At 42.5% G+C, this 26,977-nt stretch overlaps 1 protein-coding gene across 3 annotated transcripts in view; it reads right to left on the reverse strand.

The window, feature by feature from the left end:
* The window catches only part of LOC148540743 (ferric reductase 1-like), a 211,477-nt gene extending 187,568 nt beyond the window's left edge, over positions 1-23,909 (reverse strand). The window contains exons 1-3 of one of the 3 annotated variants that reach the window (XM_088481505.1): positions 23,860-23,879; positions 5,040-5,238; positions 2,140-2,279 (exon numbers count right to left, since the gene is read on the reverse strand). In XM_088481505.1, the coding sequence (XP_088337631.1) occupies positions 2,140-2,279; positions 5,040-5,238 (339 nt within the window). In that variant the 5' untranslated portion in view covers positions 23,860-23,879. Of the gene's footprint in view, positions 1-2,139; positions 2,280-5,039; positions 5,239-22,133; positions 22,165-23,859 lie in introns of those variants that run through there. The other 2 variants (XM_088481514.1, XM_088481523.1) reach the window with 2 other exon arrangements.
* Between the last annotated feature and the right edge of the window lie 3,068 nt (positions 23,910-26,977).

The following is a 26,977-nucleotide window of genomic DNA, read 5'->3' on the forward strand; positions in this document are numbered from 1 at the left end:
GTTCGGTCTGTGTTCCGGTGTTGGGATTAAGATAAGCAATGTTATTAGAGGGATTAGTGAGTCAGTCACAAAACGAATTAAGGTGGATCTCATACATTAGGTGAGTGTGTGATAAGTTGTAACTATAAATTTGCGTACACACACGCAATGATTTTTTGAACAATTTAACTATAACGACGTCGTTATATTTAAAAAAAATCGTTCAGTGTAAAACGATAAACGATGAACGATTATCGTTCAAGCGCATTCACGTTTGTCGATTGTAGTTTGTAGTTCAGTCAGACTGGCCAACTGAACGATTTTCAATAGAGGAAGAATGAGTGGGCGCTTAAACCAAGATAATGTGTGAATCTAAAGCTGCTCACCAGAAAGGGGTGGTTGACCCCTAAACAACATATGGAAACAGAATCGAACTGGGAGCGCTAGAATATCACCAAAGAATTGAATATATATACAAACTAATAATGAATAACAACATGTATATAAAAAATAATGAATAATGATATGTATAAAAATATATATATAAAAGACGTACGGTGGCCACAGAAGAATCAATAAATATATAAATAAATAAACCATACATGAAAAATAAATACGTAATAAATAGTAGTTGTGTGAATGATAATCTTAATCCTGATGATAAATGAGGCTGCAAATAGATATCTTAATCACTCAATCCATAGATATCATAAAGCAGGTATCAATGTCTAAAATTGACACAGAAAAATATGTAAAAAAACTGCACCTTTAAAGCAAAAATGTAGCAAAAAAAAAATGTATTCAAGGCAATGTTCTTATAACTGTGTGTCCAAATCCACCAGTCCGCATTAAAGCACAAATAGCATGTGAAGGAGAAGGTAAGTACCGTATTGCTGGTTCACAGGAGATTTATGCTGGTTCACCAGCAACACGGTATTTACCTTCTCCTTCACATGCTATTTGTGTTTAATATGGACTGGTGGATTTAGACACACATTTACAGGAACAGTATGCTATTGACCGTTTTTTTCACATACTATTTGTGCTTTAATGCGGACTGGTGGATTTGGACACACAGTTATAAGAACATTACCTTGACTACATTTTTTTTTGCTGCATTTTTGCTTTAAAGGTGCAGTTTTTTTACATATTTTTCTGTGTCAATTTTAGACATTGATACCTGCTTTATGATATCTATGGATTGAGTGATTAAGATATCTATTTGCAGCCTCATTTATCATCTGGATTAAGATTAATTATCATTCACACAACTACTATTTATTACTTATTTATTTTTCATGTATGGTTTATTTATTTATATATTTATTGATTCTTCTGTGGCCACAGTACGTCTTTTATATATATATTTTTATACATATCATTATTTTTTATATACATGTTGTTATTCATTATTAGTTTGCATCTATATCAAAAATTTTGGTGATATTCTAGCGCTCCCAGTTCGTTTCTTTTTCCATAGATTTTCAATAGAAGTTGCAACATTTTTCCTTCAACACACAGAAAATCATTTACTATGTAAAATAAAACCAACTACTTTGTAAAACGATTTTCGTTCACTTTTTCAAGGAAAAAACTGAACGAAAATCGTTCAACGAAAATCGTTCATTACTTACATCATTGTGTGTGTGCACACCTTAAGGGCAATGATACGTCACAATTTTTTTGCAGTAGGCAAAAATCTGAGCTAATAAAAGTGCTATATTTAGATTTCTAGTAATAAAATTTATGTCTCTAATGTTAGAGATTAGCATTTTACCTGATAATTACTTATACATCTTACTTTGTGTTGATTGACCTCTTTCTCACTTATGAGTTATGTAAACTGTAGTATGAGGTTTTATTGTAGTTATTAGGACTGTGTGGGGAGTGGCTCTAGACTGCACACCCTAATAGTAATGAAAGATGCTATCATGCTGAGTGCTAGGGACCTGCTAGACAAGGTTACATGGACGTTGGTGGGCAGGCCTGTATCATTGGCCAACGATATGCTAACTACCTCTGATATTTAATTACAATATACATTTAAATTTGAACCGTAATGATCGCATAGTGCATCTGCATTTTCTTTTCCTCTGCATAGTTATTAGGACTGTATTAAACACATTTAAAACATTCCATGGAAACAAGCCCTATACTCACAGCACTGGAAGAGCAAGTCAGGGTCTGTGCATTTGCGTTGCTGGTCTTGAAGTAGCCCACTGGGGTGGTAGCGCTGCCTGAACGTGCCTGGATCAGAAAACCTTTAAATTGAGTGGAACCACTATTGCTGGTGAGAGTGACTGCAAAATAGCATTGTCATGATAATGTAGTTATAACATGAATAAATCACTTAAAACATGTCAACACACTTCAAAAAATCTGTATTTTTATTATTCATCTCAGTGGCTTACTCCTTCTATTATACTGTATATACATGTATAAACTCATTTAAATGAAAAGGCAATTGACACTGATCAAAATACTCTTCCCAGTATTTTACATTTTATTTGCAACATCATTAGAGATTACCTGAATGACCTCAGTAGTTTGATTGTACTGGAGCCATCAAGTTGACAAAGTTGCCATACCAGTGCTCCCAATATTCCTCATTACATTTCAGTTACATTTTGTCTATTAATTTCATGGTCCCTGTATTTCTCTTCCCCTCTCACCTCTATTATTCTTCACTGATGTCAATGCACTCCACGCCCCCAAGTGGGGAAAAATCAGAAATGTTCAAAAACAGAAAAGTTCAGGTTACTACTGTATATTATTATGCATTTCATTAAAGACAGTGCAAACAAAAATAATATATATCTTTATAATTTTAAACTGCATATTTTATTAAGTGAACGTTTATGTAGATTCCTGTCTATGGCACACATTGCCTTCTCCATACCTCCACAGTTGTCCCCAGCATCAGATTCCTCTCTCGCCCCATGTAGTGAAGGCTCTCATTGAATATTAACCTTGAATGTTATTGCATGCTGCCACTTTGATTTGATTCATTCATTGTTTAAATGTGCTAAAATAAATGAATCTGGCAGGGTGGCACCCACCTGATTTATCAAACCTGGAGCACTACAACTCGGAAGTCTGCATATATACTGTAGGCAAACTACACCCACTTCGGATATGTGTTTTATTTAAATATGCAGTTTGCACTTTCATAGACCAAGCTGCCAGATAGTAAATCTAGTGGTTTAACTCTGGAAAACATAAGCAATGTGTGGAGGTTGGCTGATCATGTACTGTACAATACCACGTCTTAGTAAATATGCTCCTTCATCTCTATCAGCAGTTACAGTATAACCCACTTTTGCAGTCGTTGCATCGCCATCCACTAGTCTGGTTTGGGTTGTGGTCCTATTCAAACTAAATAAGGTATGTGTTTGATTGTCACTTTACCTGTTTTCTGGTTGAGCTTATGGCTCAGGCTGATATTATAGACAAAATAGAGTTTCACAAAATCTTTGTCAATCACACCTCTGTAAATGATCTTGTTGATATCTGGGGCACAAACTTGTATCTTATTGGTTCTCACTGTAGCCTACCATCATTTCTCCCTTTTGCATGAGCTCTGCATTTGGTACACATTTTGGAACATGTAGTGTATCTAGGTCTTGCTTCCAAATATTGTAATTTTACCCTTTGCTATACTTTTCTGTTTAATTTTTAGTGGCGTAATCAGATTTTGACACGAGGAAGAACAAAGTTGGAAAAATAGATGCCCTAGCCCAAGTAATTCAAAATTCAAATTTCAACATCTAAATACATTATTACATCCCACAGTGCCCATACTAGCTGAAGAGGAGGGACCACCAGGGAGGGTGTAAGGGCCTTGCACTGCTGCAATAGGTTGCACGGCCCCTACAAGGGGAAGAGAAGTAATGTGTATCATCAGGACAGCCAGCCACGGTCTGCACACCCACCAGGCTATATACGGCCACCCTTCAAATAAAACAATAAATAATCACCTCTGCATAAATGTTGACAGTTTATAACAATGATTTCTATACAGCGATCATATCCAAAAGCTACAGCAGAAGCTCCATATTGTACTAGAAAGACAATTGAAAACATCCTTCCTTTCATGGCATACCCTGTTACAGAAAAGTGAACATCCCACCTGGGGCTGCTCCTAATCTCCTAAGGAAAAGAGAAATTAGCCTGTTTTTGTTTTACATGGATTTTGATACATTTCTCTGCTCCATGTGGAACCTCCCTTCTCCTCCCCCTATCTCCCATCTTCCGCTCTGAAAGCTGTGGATGAGGCTGGGCTCGGATTGGTGAAATACGTTTTGAAACAGAAGTCACTAACCACTGCCCATTCAGTAGGTGAGCCAACTGCACTTAGTGCTCCAGCAAGTAGACCCGAAAAGTTTGCAGCCACTCTAAGAAGAATCTTCCAAGTGTGGTTATTATTTTTATTAACACTTTTTACTGACTAAAGTGTTAATTTTCTTTCCTTTGTATTCTGCTGGTATGTGGTAGTAACATGATATGGGTTCAGGCTATTTGCTGAGGTACAGGACAATTTACTGTGGGTAGCAGACATCTAAAGTTGGTGGGGAAATATTGAGGAACATGAGAAAGCAGAGCTGAGGTGTGATGCAAGGTATTGTCATTGTCAAAGTCAGTTTGGGAGATTACTACTGTAGCTCTGACACTGGCATGGTTGGAGACCTTAATCAACCTCCCTAAAGTGCACCACAATAACACTCTAGCACTGACACTTGTTACTACTGGGGTTTGGGCTGGTGCAGCAGTAAGTACTGAACTTGCTTTACTAGGTAATCATGTTAATGTCATTGTCCACTATGCAAACAAGCTGTCAAAGTAAATGCAAAAGGAGTGAGTAATGGGGTATAATATAAGGCGTCAGCGGTTGTATGCCTTCAGGGTACATTTATGCAAATATGACCCTGCTACAATTCCTCAATAAATGATGCAATATTTCTTAGCAAACTTTAGAATTGCTGCATATTATGACTTTGGACAGCATTATAATCTTTTACTTTACCTATGTATTTACCGGGATGTAGTCGACCCGTATTTACCTGCAATGTTTTCACCAGGACTGTAGGTGGTTTTAGCCAGGGATAAAATATAAGGTGAGGAGGAGGTTTGGGTGGAGACACCATGATTAGGTATCATTGATACGCAGGAATCTGTAACTTGGCCATTTGGATAGGCATAAATACAGATGGGAAGATATGTGACGAGTAGAATAGCAATATTTTGTAAGAATCTATCCATCTGTTGGGAAACATTTACATTAATTTTAATATCTTCATATCAGTGCAATTAACAAAAAAAATTGAATGCTTTATAAATTGTCCAATTTAAGTTTAAGGGGCATATTCAATTAGCCCGTACTTTTCGCATGCCGGACTTTTAAAAAACTTAAAAAAGCCACCTGCCGCAAACACCTGCAAGCTAAAAAACACCTGGGGCATACTTGGGGACCACCCTGGAGTCTATTTTGCTAGTTTTTAAGTTTGTCCCCCAACTTTGTTTTTTTTTTCGCCCCCAAAATGAAAGTACTTTTTTGGGGTGTAATTTTTTTTTGACACAGTTTACCTTTGGGGGCTGTCCCAAGGGTGCAGGGTGGTTTCCGCAAGTTTGTACCCCAAAACCCAAATTCTGCACTTTTTTCCGCCAGCTTTCATAGGCAAATCTTTTTCACCTATTCCAATGCATTGACTTTCCACACCGGCGAAAAGTCTTTGGAATTGAATACGGGGAACTTTTCGACGAAAACGGCTTATCGCGGCTAATTGAATATGCCCCATAGTAACATTTTTGTTTATTTTTATAGATGAAAGATGAGATTCTATGTACAAATGTACAATTTTGCATCCTTTGTTAATAAATGCTTTTTGCCATTGTAACAATTTTATTACAAGATCTCTAAACCTAAAATGTAATTAATTTAAAACAGCTACTAATAGCATTCATAAATATATGTGCAAGTTGTAGGAGCTTGTTTGAACTAATGGTAATTGCAATAAGATCATAATTGTAAGGTAAACCATTTTTTCTTTGACAGCCCTGATACTAAGGCCCAAGCCTGAACCTGAATTTATTTCAATTTCCATTGATTTATAATTTATAATATATTATTTAATTTGTTGAAAGTGTTATGCCACATTTACAGAAATCATCTAGTAGTGATACCGCTTTATCTACAGTTCATCCTTGCTGCGACCATATTCCACAGTAGGGTTAGATAAAAGAAAATGTAGCTAATTGCATTGTGTCTATTGTAAGGAAAATGCTTTGCATAACTATCTTATTATAAACAGGGTTGGTGAGGATCGCAGTGATGCCTTTTTTGTTGGATATGCCCTATGAAGGCTTGGATGGAGTGGCTAGTAGATTTTGGTAATTGAACCTGCAGTTTAGAAATTTTTATCTGAGGGGTTATTCTAACCATACCATCTCTCACACTTACCACTATTCCCCAACACAGTCGGTCGTATCTTAAATTGGAATTTTGCTGGGCTAAATAATCCTATAAAAAGTAGAATCATTTACAATGCAAAGTGAGTGACAGGCAGTGAGGGTTTTTGGGAGGTAATGGGCCAGTGCCTAGACAAATGCAGGCGTTACAAGAGCATTTTGGGGGGGGGTCTTGGCCAGCGACTGCATCTGTGTATGCATTTGCAATGGTCTGGTGGCTGACTTCCAATGGGCATTCTAAGCAACAATAGAGTTGCTCAGAGGATCAATGGTGCAACCGATGTGCGACCGATTATGCATCTTTGTATGCAAGTGGCAGAACAGAGATGCGTCAATGAGTGACTCTAGAAATCCCAACAACTGCGACATTTGCATATTTTCACAGTACCACTCTGTACAGTATCACAGTCATGGTGGGATTAGCGTCCACCACTGAATCAGACCCACAATAAAATAAAACAAATAATTTATATATTTCAGACATTAATTTGGCAGGGAAAAACAGTGGCATCACTTGGGTTGGTGTCATACAGTACGCTACTGTGGTCTCCTCCCACATGTGGGAAAGCTTCATGGCCACAATGCCACGCCACCTCGTGCATGACTCGCCTCTGCTCTCTCTGTGCATGATGCGTCTATCGTCAACCTGAAAGCCATACATTACACCTTTACAAAATATGACATCATACATCCCTGTCCCTTTATGTTATTGCAAACCCATTATTATACCAGTGGGCTTATTAAAACATTAATCAGTTAATTTGGAGATGTGCACTTGTATTTCTTCTTTTTGTGTATATATCAATGGTCTCCATAGGTAGCACCTCCAATTATATATATATATATATATATATATATATATATATATATGTTCAGGGTGTGCAGTCTGAGGCCCATTTTCTATGTAATACAATCCATGCAGTGTGGCAAAGCACACAGCTGAAAGCTTGAGACACATTCTACTCAGACTAGCACCTCTACCACATTGGTTTATAGCATGGAGTCTGGCATAGTAATATGCACACCAGTCAGAGGCACAATATAGGTAAGTCCTGCAAATATTTATACTGTGTAGTGCAGCTTTGGTTCATTTTTGGGGCCTGGGTCCCTCTGGATTGCTTTGGTTGATCTGCTTCAGGGCACCGCATTATAACAAATTTTTCCTTTATAACACATTTTAACGCTTCACTGTCTGTTTTTTATATATGTATTTCACTTTTTTATTTTTATTCTTTATATGCGGCTGCTCTTAACTATTTCCTTTACACTTCACTTTACTTATTAGAACGGTGCCTTGGGGTGGCTTAGCTGGGCTAGTTTGTGGGTGTCCTGTGCTCTGGATTTGAACCCTAGTATGTTAGGGACCCACCCTACAGAGTTACCCGGATATGGTGGGTAGATCCAAAACCTTGGCCAAGTTTATGGCAAAAACCTCTATTCAGTGCAAAAATGTATTTATTTATATATAATCAGTTAATTTGGAGTTGTGCACTTGTATTCCTTCTTCTTGTGCATATATCAATGATCTCCACAGGTAGCACCTCCAATTATATACAGTATATATATCAGGGTGTGCAGTCTGAGGCCCATTTTCTTATTAAAACGTTCCCTGACTAGAAAACTCTCTTAATGCCATTTTCTAATGGAGCCCTGTAAACTTAAACTATTACAGTGCACTATAACTTGCCAAGATTGATCACACCAGAATTCACACAGACATGGCGTAATGGCTTAAATTCCTATCTCCCTCAATAGAAATGTTATGAGCACTTTCAGACTTGAGGTTTCATTTACAATAAGATATTCCTTAATATTTTCCACAAGAGTATTTCTCCCCCAAGCTGAAGGCATTTGGTGGACTTTACATCTCTCACTACTGTCTTAATATTGAGGCAGAATTACAGTACATCCCTGTCTATGGGGTTTCCCATTACTTTTGATATTTTGCCTACAAGTTCAAAAGTAAGGAAGGAAAAAAACTTGATAAATTAGGTACCTTTTATTCCAGAATGATAAATACTGGATGTATTCCCATTTTTGTAAAAACAAGAAAAAGACACTGCGCGGGATGTATAATGCGGCGTATATTGCATGCAATTTGAGATGTGTGGTTCGGTTGTCCAGAAATCCGAATCCACCCGAATTGCGTGAATCCGGATAGATTCGAGCCGCTGTTCTAATCTGTGGAGATCCGGATAAATCCGAATAGCGGTACTGATCTTCCAGCGGTTCGGAATTCAGATTCTAAATCCAAATTTCGGCTTTTGGATTAAAAATATTACATGATTTTAGCTGTTTTTAAAAACTTATCATTTAAAAAAAAAGGAAAATCCAGAACCAAAACAAAAACTAAAACACTTGAGGGTGGTTTTGCAAAATTAAAACCAAAACCAAAACATGAAGATGAATCCAGATCCAAAACTAAAACCAAAAAACAGGGGTCAGCGCACATCTCTACATGCAATACATTCTGCGTTCATTGCATGCATAGCAGCGTTCATTAATGCCGTATGCATGTATAATTGTGATTAAAAATGCAAAGGACAGCTCTCCCAATGAACCGCATCTCTCTCGGGGAGTTATGCAAAAAGAAGCCAATAGGCTTTTATGGCAACTACATCTATATTGGGTATAGGCAGGGGTGGATTGGCTTTTAAGGTCACTGGGAGGTTTCCCGGGAGGCCGACCGAACTGTTAAGCTGAATGCCATCATCTGGCTCTGCCCCCAATACTGTTTCACAACTTTTTTTATTTCTGATAGGCACTGGCAGCCCGCCGACGCCTGTCAGAGGCCCGCAGATCTACTCTCTCTCCCTTCACAGATCAAACACCTCCCCTACACAGGTTATCCTTTTCAGATTTCCCCTCACAGCTCTACTCTCTCTCCCCTCACAGATCCAACCATTCCTACGCCTGGCCCACACAGGTTCTATTCTTCTGATCGCTCTCCCTTCACAGATTTAACCCCTCCTCCATCTGCGGTACTCCCCGACCCCCATCCCCAGCTCTTCCCCACACAGGTTCTAATCTTCTACTCTCTTCTCTAACAGATCCAACCCCTCCTCCAGTCTTGTTACCCCCCAACCCCCCACTCACCCCCAAACAGGTTCTTTTCTTCTGCTCTCTCTCCCCTCACAGATCCAAAGCCCCCCACAGGTTTCTTTCTTCTGCTCTCTCTCTCCTCACACATCTAACCCCTCCCCCATCTGCACCCCCCTTCCTCCACACAGGTTGCCCTCTTCTGCTCTAACTGCCCTCTAAGCTCCAGCCCCCCCATCCATGACAGACTCTCAGGACTCCCCCTCATCTCCCTCACACAGGTTTCCTTCATCTGCTCTCTCCCTTCACAGAGCCAACCCACCCCTTCCCCAGCACCTCCCTCTCCCCCACACAGGTTCCCTTCTTCTGGTCTCTATTCCCTCACAGAGCCAACTTCCCCCTTCCACCGCACCCCCTCCTCCTTTTAAGTTCCTCTCTTCTGCACTACTTGCCCCATTCACAGCACCCTTTCCCACACTCAGGTTCCCCTCTTCTGCTCTCTCTCCACTCACATCTTCAGACTCCCCCATCCACGGCACCCCTCTCCTTCCCCCACACAGGTTCCTCTCTTCTGTTCTCTTTCCCCTCACAGCTCCAAACTCCTCCCACCTTTGGCACCCCCGTCTCCCACCCTCCCAACACAGGTTACCCTATCCTGCTCTCTTTCCACTCACAGCTCCAAACTCCCTCCCCATCCGCGACACCCCGACCCCCTCCTCCACACAGGTTTCCCTCTCTTCTCTCTCCCTTCAGAGCGCCAAACTCCCAACTTCCTCCCCATCTGCGACACCCCTGACCCCGCTTTCCCCCCTTCCCCACACAGGCACCAACACAGCCTCATCCCGGGTGGGAGCTACAGTACCAGTGAATCCTGTTCCCCCACCATGAAGGCACTTGAAGTCACTTACAGTACTGTACATGTTACAATTGTAATTTATTAATTATATGTAGTAACTATGGCCATATTTATCAATGAGTTATATTCTTGTTATCACTCATTACTAATCTTAAATTGTGCTCCAACCAATCAGCTCCTAACTCATGTTTTTGAAAAATGACAAGAGCTGATTAGTTGGAGCCCCATTTAAGATTAGTAAAGGGTGATAACAAGAATGTCACTCATTGATAATGGAGGCCCTTTATATTAGAAATGAAGAGTACCGGAGGATGTCAACATGTTCATAATGTCAACTTTCGTAATGTCAACATTTACATATTCAATATGTCAACCAGACTGTCGACACATGAATTTAGGGTTAGTATTAGGCTGAAGTTATGGTTAGGCTGCCATTAGGATAAGGCTGCAGTTACGGTAGGGTTAGGATTAGTCTGCAAAATGGTTATCCTGTAGTTAGAATGAAGTTAGGATTTGGCTGCGGTTAGGGTTATCCTGTAGTTAGGGTAGGGTTAGGCTGAGGCTAGGGTTAGGTTAAAGTTAGGGTAGGGTTAGAATTAGGCTGCGGTTAGGTTGCAGTTAGGGTTATCCTGTAGTTAGGGTAGGGTTAGGCTGCAGTTAGGGTTAGGTTACAGTTAGGGTAGGGTTAGAATTAGGCTGTGGTTCGGGTTAGGCTGCAGTTAGGGTTAGACTGTAGTTAGGTTAGGATTAGGCTGCGGTTAGGGTAAGGCTGTTGTGAGGGAAGGGTTGGTATTAAGCTGCGGTTAGGGTTAGGCTGCATTTAAGGTGAGGCTGTAGTTATGGTAGGGTTAGGATTAGGCTGTAGTAAGGGTAGAGTTAGGAATAGGATTAGGCTGCGGTTAGGGGTATCCTGTAGTTAGGGTAGGGTCAGGCTGCGGTTACTGTTAGGTTACAGTTAGGGTAGGGTTATAATTAGGCTGCGGTTAGGGTTAGGCTGCAGTTAGGTTTAGACTGTAGTTAGGTTATGATTAGGCTGCAGTTAGGGTAAGGCTGTTGTGAGGGTAGGGTTAGGATTAAGCTGCAGATAGGGTTAGGCTGCAGTTAAGGTGAGGCTGTGGTTATGGTTGGGTTAGGATTAGGCTGCGGTAAGGGTTAGGCTGTAGTGAGGGTAGTGCTGATTCATATGAGAATACTAATGACAGTATGCACTACCACTCGTGTGCATGCTGGCACCTGCAGTGCCACAAACACAGGCACTATATTTGAACATAGTGTCTGTGGGCACTTGTGCCCGATGTCTTACTTGCATCCACCTCTTTATCAGGCCCATAGATATTTGCTGTCTGTATGCAGCAGGAAATAAGTTATAACCATTTGATAAAGAGGATGAAAATGTATGTTTGTAGTTATGCTTCATTCACACTTTTATTTTGCATTTGCTTCTCTAATTACAGGTAATTATATTTTCATGCATTCTGCATGGTAATATGTCTTTAGTATTTATCAATAACACTGCCCAAACGCAGACAAAGAGCCAAATGTAATAGGGTGTCTGTTTTGGTAAATTGCGAGTTTTGTGCTAAACTCGCAATTTTTCACAACTCTCCAAAGTAATAGGGTGTCAGTTCATTAAAACTCCCATTTTTCAGAGTTACTAAAAATCCCCATTTTCAAACTCACATCCAGATGTTTTCACATTGAAAGCAATCAACTCGCCCAATGTAATAGGCTGTCTGTTTTAGACTCGCAAAAAAGAGATAACCAAAAGACCCCAAATAATAGGCCTGCTTCAGAATAGCGAGTATATCCTGAGCAGGTCAGATTAACACAGAAACATGCACATATCTATGAGATACATGCATGTTTCTGTGTGTACTTATGTCAAAGTTTTGTTTTTTTTAATCAAAAAAATCACATGCAGCCCCCTCCCAGAGCCATACCAGCCCCAGTATGATACAATGTTGCAACATTGTATCAATGATGAAACCACAAGGTTAATCTCAATTAACCTTGTGGTTAAGATGTTGCGGTTCCCAGAATACTGGGAGAATACAGAATGGCGAATACTCCCCATTGAAGTCTATAGGGAAGACAGGCTGACCGCATTCAGCCAAACAGCGAGCTGCTCCGACGGAGATGCCCGCTGATTGGCTGGCGGCTCCTTCAATGACGGGGCACATTTACGCGGAGTAAAGTTATGGGTACACACACATACCTTTACTCAGTTCGGCATGGTACAGGTTTTTCAGGTTTGTTATTTTAACCCTTTGGATGCCTACTTGGAGAGGTGAGTATGGATTTTTTTTTCAGGTACCCCTATGGATTACTTCGGATCCTAAGTGAGTATGTGTGAGTGTGCAGGTATGTTTTATTAAAGTTTTACTATCATGGTGTGTGTTTGTGTTCTTTTACGTATTTCTTTAGTTGTGGAACTACAAGTGCCAGCGGGCCTGTAATGACCCGCATGCTGGTATTTGTGATTCTACAAATACCAGTATGCGGGGAGGCTTGCTGGTACGTGTAGTTCCACATCTAAAGACAATATTTAACCCTTTAATATACACTATACACAATTACACTATCAACTTGGCACCCACCGCCATGGGCTATCTGTCTAGGCCTGGGGTACCCTGGAGAGGGGGACCCCTTTATTGGGGGTTCCCCAACTCCCCAGAGAGGCCTGGGCTGACTAGCGGTCAGGGTTAATGGTTTGGCCGGGGAAACCGGTGAAAGGTTTTCCCTGGCTGTGGCATTACCCCCCCCCTCTAGAAAGAGCTCGGTGCTGATTTTTTTTAATTTTCAGGGGACCCCTACTCATTTTGTCCCCTGTTTTTCCAAAACCAGGATCGGCTCAGGAAAACCCTATGCTGGTTCTTAATATACAGGGGACCCCTACGCATTTTGTCCCCTGTATTTTAGAACCAGGACAGGCTTTAGAAAGCCCAGGGCTGGTTAGGCTTTGGGGTGGGGGCTGCACCTCTTTTTTATTAAAAATACAGGCAGAAGCCATCACAGATCTCACTGATGGCTTCTCTAAAACTCTCACCTTTTAATGCTACTCGCATTAAAAGGTGTCAGTTTACATAGTTCTAAACTCGCATATGTGGTAGCCTCGAGCTGAAAAGTTCGCAGGCTATTACATGTGCGAGTTGCAGTACAAACTCGCACTTTTTAAAAGTGCGAGAAAGTGCGAGTTTGTACTGTTACCAAAACTGACTACCTATTACATTTGGCTCAAAGTGTTGTATCTAGAGTATAGGAAACGGTATGTGGTCAGGAAGCCGGCGGTTGAAATGCCGACCGCCGGCTTCCCGACTGTCATACCCTGACAAGGGACTAATGATAGGCATCGAAATCCCGACGACTATCATTATCCCTACGTCGGGAGCCCAACGCCCGGCATACCGAACGAAGGTAAGCCGGACGCCGGGAGCGGACAGCCGTGGGGGAGAAAGGTTGGGTTTAGGGCACCCTGGTGGGACTTAGGTTTAGGCACCCCCAGGAGGGTTAGGGTTAGGCTGGGGGAAGGGGGAGTCAGGAGTAGGCACCCCCCGGGGGAAGTTAGGGTTAGGCGCCCCCCGGGAGGATTAGGTTTAGGGTGGGTTAGGTTTAGGCACCCGTGGGGGGAGATTAGGGTTAGGCACTAGGGAGTGTGGTTAGGGTTAGGCACACCTAAGGGAGGGTTATGGTTAGGGGGGGGACAGGGTTAGCGATAGTCATCTGTCGGGATCTTCACTGCTGCTGGTCTTTGAACCGCCGGACATAGGTCCGGCGGTAATTAATACCGATTCCTATGAAACATCATAAAAGTCCTGCAGATGTGTCCTCATTACCCTAGAATCAATACGTCATTAGGCGCTAGACGCCAGGCAGGAATGAGCTGCTCTGAGAGGTGTAGGTCACTGTCTATTTGTTTAAATTGTGCAACTTATTTGCATCACAGATGCAGCAAAACACCACTCACAGTGTACTAGAGACGCTGGTCTGTGACTTTAATTGCACAGGAATTAGTTTTAAACACGTACAAAGTTACAAATGAAGCACAATGGAACTTGCTCTGAGAAAAAGCTGTGGCCACTGCATCCTAGCACTTCCTATACAGATTCAGACTCATTCACACATTGATGTACAAATGTTGCACATCAAATTGTAGTAGTTTTGTCGCTTCCAGTTGTTTTAATTATGTGAATAAGAGGCACATTTTGCAGAGAAAGATGCTCAGCATGGCCGCGTCACCCGGGACCTGGTGCACTGAGAGGGGCTGTTTGGCGAGACTGAAGCTACAGTGTATAAGGACACATCTGTACATTGAGCCTGAATCAGATACGCATGGAATTCGGCTGCATCTGAAAACTCAACTCCGCTCCCCCCCTCAGTGGCGTAACTAGGGGGGTGCCGGGTGTCATCCGCCGATGGGTGACACCAAAGTGCAGACTCCCCCTCAGTGACAGGATCCGGGTGCTGCACTGTAGTATTACGTGCAGCACTCAGCTCCTGACACAGTGAGGGAGCCAGCACTCCACACAGGCTGGTCCCCGGGGGCAGCCCGCACCTCCGGCACCCCCGGGTGACAAAAATGGGGACTCGGGCCATGAAGCCACACCTCACTTTGACGAGGCCAAGCCCCCTCCCCCGAGACCATGCCCTCTTTTCCCCGGCGCATGATCCCTGCCCGCACTGGGGGTGTCTGATGAGGTAGGGACACCACTGCCCCCCCATCATTTTTTTTTTACATTATTCCATTTCTCTGCCCTGTCCATAATAATAATGGACACATTTAATCAATGGTGAGAGTAACCCTATCTCTCTGAGTAAATACTGGGCCTCATTCAGACCCGCTCACAAGCGCTATGCGCTCGCAAGCGGGTCGATGGTGGGGCACTGAACACGTGTGGCGAAATTCACTCGCTCCGGGGCTCGCTACAAATGGGGTGGCTATCGATGTTGATCGAAAGCTTGCCCCATTTTGTAGGCGGGGAGGGGGGGTGGCTGGTCAAACGGAAGCGTTCCTGAAGGACTCGTGATGTCAGCAGTGAGCTTCCTGCTCTATTAGAGCAGGAAGCTCACTGGGGCTTGTGGGAATGAGACCCTACCACAAGGTCACCCACAGCTTAGCGAGCGGCCTGGAGGCCCGCCAAAAAAACAGGCCGCCCAGATTCAGAGCGAGCGCTCACAAAGAGCGTCCGGCTCTGAATCAGGGCCACTGTTCATAATGGGATATAGAAGACATATATTGTAGGTTTCATATACAAGCCTGTATTCACTATGGGGCAAAAAGTCAGAGGTCGGACTTTTCACCATCATCGCTGCTCTTGACGGGGATAAAGTATCGGGTGCGTGCCCGCTTATCCCCGTATTCAATTACAATTCGGCGAAAATGGGACCCGGCGGAAAGGCAAGTATCGAAAACTCCTGTCAGTTTATGGGGAAATCAGCCTGTCACCCCCCAAAAGATGTCACTACGGGTACCCCCGATTTGGCCTGCTGAAGATTGTCAGGGTTTTTAAATAGCATAAATGCAGCTTTGAAGGAGGTGGTGAAGAATAGCATTAGCTTATTTTTTGGGGAAAAAAAACTATTTCCATCAAATTTGGGGTACATGAAAATGGGTGAAAGCATATTTTTAAGTCCCTAAAAGGATTTTACAAAATTCTTCAAAAATGCACCTGCCACTAACAGCTGCATTCTAGAACACACCTGCCGCATACATGGAAACCCCCCCTGCTTCATTTTAACTGGTTTGCAACTATGTTCCCCATTTTTTTTTTTTTACCCCAAAATTAAAGTACAGTTTTTGGGGTGTCCTGGGGATTTTTTTTTTTTTTAATTTTGACACAGATGTCTTTTAGGGGACAATCCCGGGGTGCAGGCTATTTTTTTTAGTCTGCACCCCTAAACCCCAATTCTGCACTTTTTTTCACCATGTATTACATGGTGAAAACTTATCCCCGTTTTTTAACAAAGACTTTTCGCACCGGCGAAAAGTCTTTGAAATTGAATATGGGGATAATTTGAACAGGCGAAAATTGACTTTTCGCCCCATATTGAATATTGAATATGGCCCACAGTATGAGCTATTGATTTTTGCAGATTTCATATCGTCCGACTGATCTCTCTTTAATAAAAATTAAAATTTATGATCAATGGACCCAGACAGAAGCAATAGAGAAAAAAATCTGATACAAATCAAATGTACTCTTGTTTTAACGGGAATGGGATTGAAATGCCGGTTCAAATCCCGACAGTGGCTGCCCAACAGGATGAAAATCCTGACAGAGGCAGGTAAGTAACCTCCCCTGTCAAGTGGCAAATGCAGGATTTCTAGAGGGGGGTTTCCAAATGCTTGATTTTAGAGTGTGTGTGGCCAGTCCATAAGTAGGGTAGAATTAGCACTTAACCAGCTTTAATATGCGTCATACAAAGTATATTGTGTGTCATAATTCCAGCATATAGAGGACCAGGAATCACAGTAAGCCATTAAATGCAGCACTAGGGCCATCCTGCCTGAGCTGAATGTTTTTATTTTAGATGTGCTCACCATTCCAGAGCATGGGAGCAAGTCTGGGAGCAGCAGCAGAACCTAGCACTGCCCTGGACATATATGTACATATTGGGCTCTATAGCAGCACATCCCTAACAGTGAATTTTTCCTAGTTGGTGTTTCTCTTAGTTGGTGCACAGGTTATTTATTACTGACTGATACATGTTAAAAGTTACACAGGTGGTGCTAATTATTTCATTTGTGATACTGTGAAGAATATGCAGCACTAGTAAAATTCTATTATATTACTATTTCTATTGTTGTCATGGTGTGGGCTGAGGAGGGGGGTTTCCAGGGAGACAGACACCCCCCCTGCATTTGCCTATGCTGTCCCCCCCCTAACCCTAACAATCCCTTAGTGGTGCCTAACCTTAACCTCCCCCCGGGGGTGCCTAACCCCCCTTACCGCTCCCTAAACCTAACCCTCCCGGAGGGGGTGCCTAACCTTAACCTCTTCCTGGGGGTGCCTAATCCCAACCCCCCCCCCTAGAGGTGCCTTACCCTAAACTCTCCCCCCAAAACCTAACGCTAACTCCGCTAATTGCCCTAAACCTATCCCTCTCCCCCCGCGGCCAACAGGACGGGCGCCCTGGACCTACCTAGTTTGGGCACGCGTCGTCCTGGATTCCGGCATCGGAATTATGATAGGCGTCAGTATTTTGATGCCTATCATGAATCCCTGGCCGGCATTCTGCCGTCAAGATTGTGACCAGCAGCTTTGTGGCTGCCGGTCACATAACTAATCCTGTTTTAATGCCATACTTCCCAAATAAGTGGAAAATGACCCAAGATTACATGAGTATCCTACACATTAATTGTCCCATGGTCCTGCCCTGGACTGTGCATGGACTGGACTGCCCCTGGACTGTGCATGTGTGAGTGACCATCTCCTGGTATATTCTGCGATGTATAGCCTATAGACTACAATGGCTACCAGCAACTTAAGATGGCGTTAGCTACCAGAGCTAAACCCCGGAATGCTTATCATTCCTGAGGTTGGTAAATTTTAAAATATAGTGCCCCCCATAGAAACTACTGCGATACCCCATAATACATCCAGGGGATACTTACATTTTGCTGGTATTTCTTGCAAAATGTATTTAATAATTATGCCCCTAAATGTCACTGCAATGACTCCTGGTCCCAATACTAGAGCTTTGAAATGCCATGGCTTTAAGTATTGCAAAACGGATGATTGTAGCGATTTTATGCAAAATAGAAAGAAAACATCCTCTCGCTCTCCAGAGATGGACATTGAATTCTAAAACTAATCTTTCATTACAATATACCAATCAGTTAGACTGATTCAGATCCTCCATTAAACAATCATGTGTAATATTTAGGGTAGACACACCCACTTTGACATACACTGATAAATTTACAATGGTTTAAATAAGGTCTGATCACTAATGCCCTGAGAAAAGTGCATTCCAGCAAAATGCTGTGTCCTGATCAATTGTTTAATATTAGGCTCTGGAATTATTCCTTTAGTTAGGAACTGATATCTTTTAGATTTGCTACATTGGGCCATATTCAATTTGAGGCGAAAAGTCAGAGGTCGGAGTTTTCGCCATCATCGCCGTTTTTTACAGGGATAAAGTATCGGGCACATGCCCGCTTATCCCCATATTCAATTAGGATCCGGCGAAAACGGGACCCGACGGAAAGGTAAGTATCGTAAAGTCCTGTCAGTTTTTGGGGAAATCATGCAATCCCCCCCAAAAGATGGTCTGGCATGGGGGATCACTATGGGCACCCCCTATTTGGCCTGCTGAAGATAATTGGGGTTTTTAAATAGCCGCAGTCCCATCAAATTTGGGGTACATGAAAATGGATGCAAGCATATATTTAAGTCCCTAAAGTAATTTTTTTTCAATTCTTAAAAATTTTGCCTGCCGCTACCAGCCACATTTTAGAAAACACCTGCTGCATACATGGGGACCCCCACTGAGGCAATTTCGCTAGTTTTTAAGTATGTTACCCAACATTTTTTTTCACCCCCAAAATGAAAGTACCTTTTTTGGGGTGTCCTAAGGATTTTTTTTTTTTTTTACACAGATTACATTAAGGGGACATTTCAAAGGCTGCAGGCTATTTTTTCTTTTATTCTGCACCCCCAAACCCCAATTCTGCACTTTTGTTCTCCACATCTGCAGTGGTGAAAACTTATCCCCGTTTTTTACATAGAGTTTTCGCACGTGCGAAAAGTCTTTCAAATTGAATATGGGGATAAGTGAAACAGGCAAAATGTCATCATCAGCGATAAATTATCGTCGACAATGGACTTTTCGCCCCATATTGAATATGGCCCATTGTGTTGTTTGTTTTGTTGAAATCGGAGTATAATAATGCTCTGTGGCTATATTTTGGAAACCTTCCTTGGATTATATAAAATTTACATTTTTGATTAAAAAAGAAGGTTATTTATTATTAATCTTGCACACAATAAATCCACACAGTGCTTTGGGAACCCTCTCTCTTTCTATGAATTAAGCATTAGCTTTATAGGCTATAATTGCAATTAGTGGCCAAACGCTACAACGCAACTCCCCCAGGAATTAATCTACCTGACATTACACTGGAACAACGTCATTAATTATCTGCAAAGTAATATAGGTATACATGCAATGTGGTGTGGCTTTTGCATTCTGACTGCTGCTAAAAACTATGATATAAATCTGATAATAATATTGCATGTGATCCTTATTTTTGGACATTGTTTTCAGAATTAGCCATTAAATGTTGGTTTGACATCCATTCCTAGCACACACATTCTCCCCTTATGACCCTTTTACACTAGAGCTAAAACCCGGGTTATTGCAGGGTTAACCCGGGTAGCTCCTTGGTGTAAAAGGGGACAGGGTTGGAATCCTGTGTCGAGTGAGCTGGCAATCCAACCCAAGTAACTTGCAGGATTTAACACGGGAATGACCCGTGAAACCCTGCAGTGTAAACGGTGTTAATCCGGTCACGATGACCGTTTGGCCAATGACCGGTTGGCCGGCTTCAGTGGCACTTGGAGATGACGTCATCTCCAAGTGTCCACTTCCACCCTGGAAGAGTCAGGTCTCTGCAGACCCGGCTCCGGTGTAAACGGCGCCGACTAGGGAATATCCTGGGTCGGCGCCGGCTAAATATCCGGGTCTGATCTGGTTTGGAATCCTGTTCCAACTTCCAGGTCTGCCCCGGAATTTAGGTGTAAAAGCGGTATTACTCAGATCCAAGAAAAGTTTTCAAAGAGAAAAAGGCTTGCTACAAAATGTTACATACAAAGACAAGCACTTGAAAATGTTTATTAATTTATACAAACTTACATACAAACCCTGCACAATTGTCAAGATACAGGGCTGTATTCAATTAGCCGCGATAAGTCAGAATCTGCGGAAAAGTATTGCCGATTGCGAGTTTTCGCCAGTGTGACAGTTTCCTCCGTATTCAATTCCAAAGACTTTTCGTTGACACGAAAACACAATGCAATGTAATAGGCAAAAGAGATTCGCTTATGAATAGGTGCCGAAAAAAAGTTCAGAATTGCAGTTTTGGGGTGCAAAGGTGGGGAAACCACCCTGCACCCTTGGGACAGCCCCCCAAAGGTTAACTGCATCAAACCCCCCCAAAATAAAAGAGGAACCCCCAAAAAAATTACTTTGAAAAAGGGGCAAAAAAGTTCAAAGTTGGGGTACAAACTTAAAAAACTAGCGAAATAAGCTTTTGGTGGGTCTGCAAGTATGGGGGAGGTGTTTTTTTGATTGCAGGTGCTTGCTGGAGGTGCATTTTTTATGTTTTTTAAAACTTCACTTTTGCGATTTTATACAATGCTTGCACCCGTTTTCATGTACCCCAAATTTGCTGGGACTAGTTATTTTCTCAAAAAAAACCTGCTAAATGCTATTCTTCACCACTTGTGCAAAGGCGCTAAATAGAGTCAATTGACAGAACTTAAGTCCCCCAAATAGCTCCAGGGGGGCTAATCGGGGACGGGATCGGTATGAAATACCGCCGCAGTTCGAATCCCAGGAGCGGCAGGCCGACAGAAGCAGAGTTCCCAGCAGCGGAAGGCCGACAGTGGAAGGCCGAACGGGAAATCCCATTCGTTCCTAAACGTAAGTAAAAACTAACCTAACCTAACCCCCTAGCCCTAACCCTCCTTAGGGGTGCCTAACCCTAACCTTCCACCCAAGTACCTAAACCTAATCCCCCCTCTAAGTGCTTAACCCTTCCCCGCTGCCTAAACCTAAGTCCACCAGGGGGGTGCCTAACCCTAAGTCCCCCCAGGGGGTGCCTAACCCTCCCTCCCCCTAGCCTAACCCTCCCTGGGGGGTGCCTAACCCTAAGTCCCCCCCGGGTGCCCTAAACCTAACCCACCCCCCCCCGCGGCTGTCCGCTCGCGGCGCCTGGCACCCCTTCGATCGGGATGCCGGGCGCCGGTCTCCCGGCATCGGGAAAATGACAGGCGTCTAGATGTAGACGCCTGTCATTTAACCCTCGTCGGGATAAAGCAGTCGGGAAGCCGGCTGTCGGGATTAAGACAGCCGGTTTCCCGATTGCATCCCTCGGGGACATCTATAGTGATTCCCAATGTTAGTGCATCTTTTGGGGGGTCTCAGGCTTATTTCCCCAAAACTGACAGCACTTTTCGCATGTTTGAGTTTCGCCGGGACACGTATTCGCGTCCTTTGGAATTGAATATGATGAATAGCGGGGATGCGCACAAAACTTTTCTGCAGGTAAAATCAGCGATGATGGCAAAAAATAGGGCTGCGAAAAGTTTCCGACTTATAGCGGCTAATTGAATATGCCCCACAGTATATAATTATGGGAATATGCAGATAAAGATTTTAACACAACTTACTTTTCCTATTGTATTTTATTATATTCCGCTGTTTCTTTTCTACTTTAGAATGCTCAAACAAATGTTTTTTTTTTTTACTTGAAATAATAAAGGTTAGTTTTTTAATAATTGTTTGTTATTATAAGTACATTATATGCACAGCTTTATCTTCTATTTTAAGCTTATGTGGTAGAACAATGACCAAATTTCAATGACCAAAATAAAATGTAAACATATTATATTATATGTTCAGATATTAATGCATCCTGCAAACAGTCTCTTTCTTTCTTCTTATTATCAATACATTACAGAATGGACAAGTTAAAGTTTTGCACTTAAACCTAGAAATGTTGTGGCATCACCTTAAAAAGATTTGTGCAAAACAACCGAAAGTATCACCAATGGTAATTTTAGACGTGCACCTGTTTGATCAGTAGTCACATTCTGTACAGCCTGTAAAAAGAAATGGGTTAACTCACCTTCAATCTAATGCAGAGAATTGGTCAGCACAGAATTAATGTTTGCTGTCACCACTGCACCTGAGCTGACACTACGGCCCATATTCAATTGCCAGCGAAAAGTACTGGACTTTTCGCATGACGGAGTTTTCGCCATCATCGCCAGTTTAGGCTCTGGAAAAGTATCGCGCTCGTCACCGCGATTCGCCCTATTCAATTGCAAAAGATGCAAAAACGCATCCCGGCGAAACTCAAACAGGCGAAAAGTCCTCTCAGATATGAGGAAATCAGTCTGACACCCCCCAAAAGATGCACTGACATGGGGGATCACTATGGATACCCCCGAATAGCCCTGCTGGATGTATTTGGGGTGCTTAAATGCTCTCAATTGGTGCTATTTAGCTTCTTTTCACAAGTGGTGAAAAATAGCATGTAGCAGGTTTTTTTTTCAAAAATAAGTAGTCCCAGCAAATTTGGGGTACATGAAAATGGGTGCAAGCATGGTTAAAAATCGCTAAAGTGCGTTTTTAAAAAAACGCACTTTCAACATGCACCTGCAAACCAAAGACAAGTTTGGGCATACTTGGGGGACCCCCTGGAGTCGATTTCGCCAGTTTTCAAGTTTGTCCCCCAACTTTGTTTTTTTTCGCCCCCAAAACGAAAGTACTTTTTTTGGGTGTTCTAAAGTATTTTTTAAATATTTTATGACGCAGTTTACCTTTAGGGGACTGTCCCAAGGCTGCAGGTGTGTTCCCGCAACTTTGCAACCCAGAACCCCGATTCTGCACTTTTTTCCGCCTCCATTCACAGATGAATCTTTTCCGCTGGTTACAAGGTGCACACTTTTCACACCGGCGAAAAGTCTTTGCAATTGAATATGGCGGAAAGACAGGCGAAATGACGTCATCGGCGAAAACTTTTCGACAAGAATGGCTTTTCGCAGGCAATTGAATATGGCCCTAAATCGGAAGCTTCATATACAAATAATTTTTTCTTTTTAATATTGCAATTTGATTAATCAGATTTTTAGTAATTATTCAGGTTTCTTCTTAATATTTTTATCTACATCAAATTAATTAATGGATACAAAAATGCTAATCATCGTCACTAGCGCAAAGGTTTTGTAAACTATATTGCACCCACACATGCAAAATAAATTCAGCATTACTATGGCTTAGAACAGAGGGAGCTACTGTATATCTAAAAGTGCTTTTTTAAATGTTATAGATTTCGCCAGGCAGAGGGATAGCATTGTGAAATTATATGCAGATGCATATCGGTTATAATAATCACGTTCTATAAAGTAATTCTGCAGTAGTTCAGAAAGTGTTTTAAAATATTTAGCTACTTTAAAATAGCATTTTTATAGTGGTGCAATTATTTTACATGGAGCTGTTGTTCTTTAATACATTGACTGAAATTGATCTAGCAGGTCCATGCTTACAGATGTATAATACAGTATACAGTATGCCTTTATGAATGAAGAATAAATGATTCCTCTTTATCTAGTGTTGCACTTACATACGGTATGTAATTATAATTCCCTTGCATGTGCTATTGTTCACCTCTCTGGGATGCCGAGCATATTGTAATTGTCATATTTATAAATAAAGGTACATTTCTTTCATAATTAACTGCTTTTTTTTAAAAAAACACCTCTTTCCTCTCTGTAAAGAAATTCATATCTTACCTTTGTATGTGCTGTTGGCTTTCTCACACAGGTAAAAAGAGTTAAATCTCCTCCTGACTTTGAGATGGAATAACAAGCATTACTGGGAGGGGCCAGTCACGCTATTCCATTCATTGTTATGAGGTAGACTGAGGTGTGCCAGGCTCATAGGCTTACCTGACTATGTATGTATTATTATTACTGTTCTATTTATTGCAATACTTAATATATTTTTATGCAAAACATTATCGCAAAGTTTAATAAAACAGTGCATACCAATAAAATAATGAAATAAAATACAAATAAATAAAAAATGCAAAATATACAAAAAAACAAAGATGATATATTATAGCATACCACATAATTTGATTTAATTTAGCAATACATTAAAAACATTAAGCAGTAGAATCTACTTGAACAGTTAGTCTATGGGGACTGTTTATCAACGTATCCTATAATAGACGGAGAAACGAGAGCACTAATTACGACGTTCAGTCGTTCAGTGTAGGCACATCCATCATCCCCGTACATGCTGAACCTGACGGGATCGTCAGGTTTACCAGCATGTACTGGCGATGATAGATGTCGAAAACGACCAGTGGGCATGCGCATCGCTGGTCGCTTCCGACATAAATGTGCCCGATGCATGCGCGATTTGCATGTTATTGAACTATAACGACAACATTATCGTTCGATCGCCTGCAAATCTCGCTTAGTGGATATGCACCTTTACACCATGCAGAAATAGCAGGTACAGTATGTGTGGGAGCAATTTCGCTTTCTGTGGCTGCATGGTTGGATGAGGTTCTTATGTTGGAATGCAGTATTTGCTTTTCTACAAATATAATGTTTAGAATTTAACAAAAAAGCAAAAAAAATACTATTTAAGACGCCACGGAATATACTTCCAGCAGTCTTCTGGGGCAGCAATGTAAAGTAGTGGCTTCCTCCTTGCTCTTCTCCCATGCACACTATTCATGTTCAGTGTTTGCCTGATGGTGGACTTACTGATATTAGCCAGTGCAATAGCGGAGGGGTGTGGGGTGGGTGGGTTTGGACTGCACACTTAATTTTAAACATAATAAGAGGTGCTACCATGTTGACACTTGTAGTCTCATAAAGGAAAAAGAAAATGCAGATGCACACTCTAAGCGCAATAAGAATACTGATAGTCAAAACAATTATGATAAACTATACAGTTAATATGGAGAGAACATTATAGTGACCTCTACACTATAACGAAAACAATAGCGTGCAGAGAGCATCTTAATGACCAATGTAAAATAAAAAGAGCATCTAAATTACCTCTATATAATACAGTGAATGGTTTTCTAACCAATATGCAATAGAGAGAGCACCTTAATGACTGATATACAATATAGAGAGCATTCTATTGTCTACTGTACAATACAGACTGCATTATCGTGGCCACTAGTCAAAATACAATATATACTAGTGGCTACTTTTGTACAGTATATTAACCTTATCATTAAAGCCACTATAAAATCCAGATCCCAAATCTCTGATAGTTTTACTATATAGACCCCAGACCTTTAGATATAAAATGTAGAACCACCCTAAAGTGTGTTGGTTACAAAATCAGATTTTCATCAGTTATTTGAGCAATAGTATTAGTAGCCTGTAGTAGTAATGATGACATTCAGCAGGGCCGTCATCAGGTGCGTATGGTTGATAGCTGAGCCTTGCCTCACTGCAGCATGTAAAGAGGTTTTTTTTCCGTAGGGTGTGGCCATACAACCACACACTTGGCCATTCCTCTAAGTATTGGGACCTGTCAGATCTCCTAGTGGCAGGGCCATAACTAAAGTGGTGCAACATGTACCATGGCACAGGGCACCAGAGGGCAGGGGGTGCTGTTTGGCGGCAGCTGTTATTTTTCTGTTTATAATCATTCTCACTTGTAGCTTCCTTTTCTTTGATCCTCAGCATCCCTTGGTTACCCATATCTCCCCTGTGGCTGGCTCCCCCTCCATGTGGCCACCTCCCCGAGCACCATCAGTCACATCATCCTTTATTTAACATACACATTTTAAAACACAGGGGATGGCACGTCTGTACACCAGGGAAAGGCACATCTGTACACCAGGGGAAGGCACATCTGTACACCAGGGGAAGGCACATCTGTACACCAGGGGAAGGCACATCTGCACACCAGGGGAAGGCACATCTGTACACCAGGGGATGGCACGTCTGTACACCAGGGGATGGCACGTCTGTACACCAGGGGATGGCACGTCTGTGCACCAGGGGAGGGGATGGCACATCTGTACACCAGGGGATGGCACGTCTGTACACCAGGGGATGGCACATCTGTACATCAGGGGATGGCACATGTGTGCACCAGGGGAAGGCAAGTCTGTGCTCCAGGGGAAGGCAAGTCTGTGCACCAGGGGAAGGCAAGTCTGTGCACCAGGGGAAGGCATGTCTGTGCACAGTGCAAGGCACATCTGTACACCAGGGGAAGGCACATCTGTACACCGGGGAAGGCACGTCTGTACACCGGGGAAGGCACGTCTGTACACCAGGGGATGGCACGTCTGTACACCAGGGGAAGCACGTCTGTACAACAGGGGAAGGCACATCTGTACACCAGGGGAAGGCACATCTGCACACCAGGGGAAGACACATCTGTACACCAGGGGAAGGCACATCTGTACACCAGGGGAAGGCACATCTACACACCTGGGGAAGGCACGTCTGTACACCAGGGGATGGCTCATCTGTACACCAGGGGATGGCACGTCTGTGCACCAGGGGAGAGGATGGCACATCTGTACACCAGGGGATGGCACGTCTGTACACAAGGGGATGGCACATCTGTACATCAGGGGATGGCACATCTGTGCACCAGGGGAAGGCAAGTCTATGCACCAGGGGAAGGCAAGTCTGTGCACCAGGGGAAGGCATGTCTGTGCACCAGTGAAAGGCACATCTGTACCCCAGGGGAAGGCAAATCTGAACACCGGGGAAGGCACGTCTGTTCACCAGTGGATGGCACATCTGTACACCAGGGGAAGGCACTTCTGTACAACAGGGGATGGCACGTCTGTGCACCAGGGGAGGGGATGGCACATCTGTACACCAGGGGATGACACGTCTGTACACCAGGGGAAGGCAC

Source organism: Taudactylus pleione, unplaced genomic scaffold (genome assembly GCF_031769625.1).
Source record: "Taudactylus pleione unplaced genomic scaffold, aTauple2 ptg000017l, whole genome shotgun sequence".
Lineage (NCBI taxonomy): Eukaryota > Metazoa > Chordata > Amphibia > Anura > Myobatrachidae > Taudactylus > Taudactylus pleione.